Raw genomic sequence first — 4,719 nt, 5'->3', positions numbered from 1 at the left:
ATATAATTTATTCAGTTAGAGAGCCGCTCGTGGGAGGGAAGTGACGTCATACTACTTCCTGCTGTCGCGAGGTAACAGGAAGCTGCCGTGTGCGCGCTTGCACTGAAATCCGAGGTGAGAAATTCTCATCGTTGTGGTGGTGGTCGTTGTGGTGGTGGTTGTTGTTGTTTACCAAGGTAGAGCCTCTCTCTCTCGTAGGGATGTCAGTTGAGTAGCAGCGAGCATGGGAATCGATGTCCAGGTTGGAACTTTACAACGCGGGGCCTAGCCACCCGGGGCCTTGCCTCCTGCCCTCGCCTGATTTGCATTCACTTTAATTATCTCTCTTAAGTTTAACTCGTCTTCACTCGGCTCGCCACTTTGTAACTTTGTTTTATTGTAAATATTCACGCAGTTTTTACTTTCGTTCTTTTGTTAGCAGGCCAAGCCCGCTTGAGCTGCTATACCGCTCTTGTTATCAGAAGCGACCTGCCCACAACAACACAAGGTGAGGCTTTGTCAACGTGTGTGAATGTTTTGACTCAAAACGTTGGTGACTGCAGGAATGAATATTCTTGGTTCTTTCGGTAAAGTCACGTAGATAGAAAATTAAATGAAAATAACAAGAAAAATAAATGTAAATAAAGCAAAAAAACTCATGTCGTTTTGATCGCAACACAAGTGGTCTTTATTTAATGTAATTGTATTATCAATTATTGTTATTTTCTATCTACGTAACTTTACTGAAAGAAACAAGAATACGTGTGTCAATGTCTATCGGCCTGGTATACTTCCTGTATACCAGGTGAGGTAGTTAACATCTCACCACGGAGAGAGACACGCAAACTCCAGTTAGCCTCAGATATGTTCGTTGATCCTCAATTAATTACTTGGTGGAGTGAGGAAGCATTCATGCCAAGCAGATGAAGGTGGCCACGCGTGATTCTAGACACGCCACTGCCTGTTTACCCAGTGACAGTGTACAGTTTGTGTTTGCAGTAAAGTCTATTAACTCTGTTGAACACGGAGGTTATAGCGTAACAATAGTTTATTTTTGTTTTCCTCTGGAACTCTTTATATGAATGGAAACAGGAAGTTAACACAGCACACACATGCAGCTGAAGTCGGAACTGTTCATCCCAGCATTCAAGGACATCTGAGCCTGGATTCACACCTCTAAGTTGTGATTGAACGTTAATTTATGCATTTCTGCCTAACACAAATAGTATTGTTTTCAACACCCTTTGCTATGTCAGCTGAATTTAGCTCTCATAAATATTCCTTTTGTAGCCAGACAGCCGAAATTGTGTGCTCGGAGTTTTGGGTGAACATTCATTTTGAAGATTTGAGGGCTTCCAGGCATGTTTATGACCATTTGCCCTCTCATTGTGTGCCATAACAGCCCGTGTGATGAATTTGGGACACTTTTCCACTATATCATGAATATATGAATAAGTATAGACGTGTAAGTCACGTGTTACTGTGTATATATGCTTTCCTCTGTGCATCGATACTGATGTGTAGATGGTGTGGATATTATTTTTTTCTGTCTGCAGCTGACACTTCCTCTGACGCTTCCTCCGCAGAATTGGTCTGATGGAGCAAATGCACTCAGCGCAGCTCGGTAGGACAAGGCAACAATGCGACCGGTGTGCATACAGCACGGATTGTACTCGAGATTTGACACGGCACGAGAGATCTCACACGGGAGAGAAACCCTTCAAGTGCAGTGTGTGTGGGAAGGCGTTTGCACATTCATCTACTCTTGTAGAACACCAGAGAACACACACGGGAGATAAACCCTTCAGGTGCAGTGTGTGTGGGAAGGCGTTTGCACGTTCATCAAATCTTGAAGTACACCAGAGATCTCACACGGGAGAGAAACCCTTCAAGTGCAGTGTGTGTGGGAAGGCGTTTGCACATTCATCTACTCTTGTAGAACACCAGAGAACACACACGGGAGATAAACCCTTCAGGTGCAGTGTGTGTGGGAAGGCGTTTGCACGTTCATCAAATCTTGAAGTACACCAGAGAACACACACGGGAGAGAAACCCTTCAAGTGCAGTGTGTGTGGGAAGGCGTTTGCACATTCATGTACTCTTGTAATACACCAGAGAACACACACGGGAGAGAAACCCTTCAAGTGCAGTGTGTGTGGAAAGGCGTTTGCACAGTCATCTGCTCTTGTAATACACCAGAGGACACACACAGGAGAGAAACCCTTCAGGTGCAGTGTGTGCGTGAAGGCGTTTGCACATTCATCTCTTCTTCAAGTACACCAGAGAACACAGAAGCATCAGAAGATCCACAAGGAGTGGAGTCTGAAATCAGCTTGTGAAAGTCAAAGTGCCACCATGAGCCCATCCCTCATGAAACACGAACCGGAAGAAAATCCCAGCTTGGACACTTTTAAAGGTAACGAGGTGAAATATGAAGAAGTGATGGTGAAGAGGGAAGAAGTGATGGTGAAGAGGGAAGAAGTGATGGTGAAGAGGGAAGAAGTGAAGGTGAAATGTGAGGAAGTGATGGTGAAGAGGGAAGAAGTGAAGGTGAAATGTGAAGCTGAAGATTCAACTCCAAAATGGGACCTTCACATCGATGGAGGCAACGTGAAGCAGGAGGAGAATTCTGATTGTGAGGCAGAGCGATGCAACTCCCAGCAGTTTGTGGAAGTGGAGGTGTGGGTGGACTTCCTCCGAGACAATACAAAGTCAAGTGGAGACCCGGTAGATGTGTAAACTTTGCGTTTTAATAATTGTGTTTTTTAATTTTATTTTGGGCACCTTTATAATACACGCCACAGGACCCGCACGAGCTTAATCCGGCACTGTCCGGGATACCGTTCCAGTGGCCAACCAGGCTGTTGAAACCACCGCGGGTGGAGTTGAGGGTGACGGTGGAGGGCGCGAAGGGGGCGAGTGATGCCGATGGGCGGCGAGGGGGTCACCCGAGAGGATGCCCAGTGGGGAGACGAAACAATGAAATCGCTCCACGTGTCAGGTGATGTTGATATCGAAAACTGACATATAACTGGCATGCCATAAATAGGAAATTAACTCTGCTTATTCGAATCAATGTATTCATATATGTTGATAAACTGTTTTCAAGCAGATTGTCTCTAACGGCGACTACAGGGACCACGTGATTGTTTAAAAATGTCTTTGATTATAACTATAATTGCCTACAATTCGTCATGTGTAGCTTATTTAGACTATAATTTATTCACTACCCAAACTGTATTTACTTGAAAACATAGAGCTGATATTTGTAAGCAGTCTTTTTTATTTATACGTTAAGTGGAATTGGTAAAAAAAATATTTGTACACGTAGAGGCGTTGTGGTCCATAAGTCTGGTGACACAGAGGCGTTGTGGTCCATAAGTCTGGTGACACAGAGGCGTTGTGGTCCATAAGTCTGGTGACAAAGGCATTGTGGTCCATAAGTCTGGTGACACAGGCGTTGTGGTCCATAAGTCTGGTGACAGAGGCGTTGTGGTCCATAAGTCTGGTGACAGAGGCGTTGTGGTCCATAAGTCTGGTGACACAGAGGCGTTGTGGTCCATAAGTCTGGTGACACAGGCGTTGTGGTCCATAAGTCTGGTGACACAGAGCCGTTGTGGTCCATAAGTCTGGTGACACAGGCGTTGTGGTCCATAAGTCTGGTGACACAGAGCCGTTGTGGTCCATAAGTCTGGTGACACAGAGGCGTTGTGGTCCATAAGTCTGGTGACACAGGCGTTGTGGTCCATAAGTCTATGGGCTGTGTTGAGTCTATGGCAGTGTTGAGTCTATGGAAGTGTTGAGTCTATGGGTAGTGCTGAGTGTGTAGACAGTGTTGAGTCTGTGGGTAGTGTTGAGTCTATGGCAGTGTTGAGTCTATGGGTGGTAGTGTTGAGTCTGTGGGTAGTGTTGAGTCTATGGCAGTGTTGAGTCTATGGGTGGTAGTGTTGAGTCCATGGGTAGTGCTGAGTCTATGGGTAGCAGTGTTGAGTCTATGGGTGGCAGTGTTGAGTCCATGGGTAGTGCTGAGTCTATGGGCAGTGCTGATTGTATGTGCAGTGTTGAGTCTATAATAGTGTTGTGTCTATAGTAGTGTTGAGTCTATGGGTGGTAGTGTTGAGTCTATAGTAGTGTTGAGTCTATGGTAGTGTTGAGTCTATGGGTGGTAGTGTTGTGTCTATGGTAGTGTTGTGTCTATGGGAGTGTTGAGTCTATGGTAGTGTTGAGTCTATGGGTGGTAGTGTTGTGTCTATGGTAGTGTTGTGTCTATGGTAGTGTTGAGTCTATGGGTGGTAGTGTTGAGTCTATGGGTGGTAGTGTTGAGTCTATGGTAGTGTTGTGTCTATGGTAGTGTTGAGTCTGTGGGTGGTAGTGTTGAGTCTATGGGTGGTAGTGTTGAGTCTATGGTAGTGTTGAGTCTGTGGTAGTGTTGAGTCTATGGTAGTGTTGAGTCTATGGTAGTGTTGAGTCTATGGTAGTGTTGTGTCTATGGTAGTGTTGTCTACAGTGAGGGAAAAAAGTATTTGGTCCCCTGCTGGTTTTGTACGTTAGCCCCATGACAAAGAAATGATCAGCCTATAATTTTAATGATACGTTTATTTGAACAGTGAGAGACAGAACAACAACAACAACAAAATCCATAAAAACGATTCGCTACGTGGCCACGAGTGACGGTGAAATATGAAGAAGGGGCGACCTTGAAGCGTGAAGGTCAGGAATCTTCTCCGGGTGCTCCTCCCA

General features: G+C 45.2%; 1 protein-coding gene across 1 annotated transcript; it reads left to right on the top strand.

Moving 5' to 3' along the window:
- The first annotated feature begins 422 nt into the window (after positions 1-422).
- Positions 423-3,526, top strand: LOC142908597 (uncharacterized). Its single transcript, XM_076059363.1, has 2 exons — positions 423-487; positions 1,566-3,526. Exon 2 carries the CDS (start codon positions 1,576-1,578, stop codon positions 2,716-2,718), a length of 1,143 nt encoding a protein of 380 aa, XP_075915478.1. The 5' UTR covers positions 423-487; positions 1,566-1,575; the 3' UTR covers positions 2,719-3,526.
- Positions 3,527-4,719: the final 1,193 nt, after the last annotated feature.

The sequence above is a fragment of the Petromyzon marinus genome, unplaced genomic scaffold, assembly GCF_048934315.1.
Source record: "Petromyzon marinus isolate PM22_M1 ecotype Great Lakes invasive population unplaced genomic scaffold, UKy_Petmar_22M1.pri1.0 PM_G_Scaffold_10, whole genome shotgun sequence".
NCBI classification, from domain to species: Eukaryota; Metazoa; Chordata; class Hyperoartia; order Petromyzontiformes; family Petromyzontidae; genus Petromyzon; species Petromyzon marinus.
The sequence above is the reverse complement of the archived record's forward strand: the minus strand, read 5'-3'. Positions and strand labels throughout refer to the sequence as shown.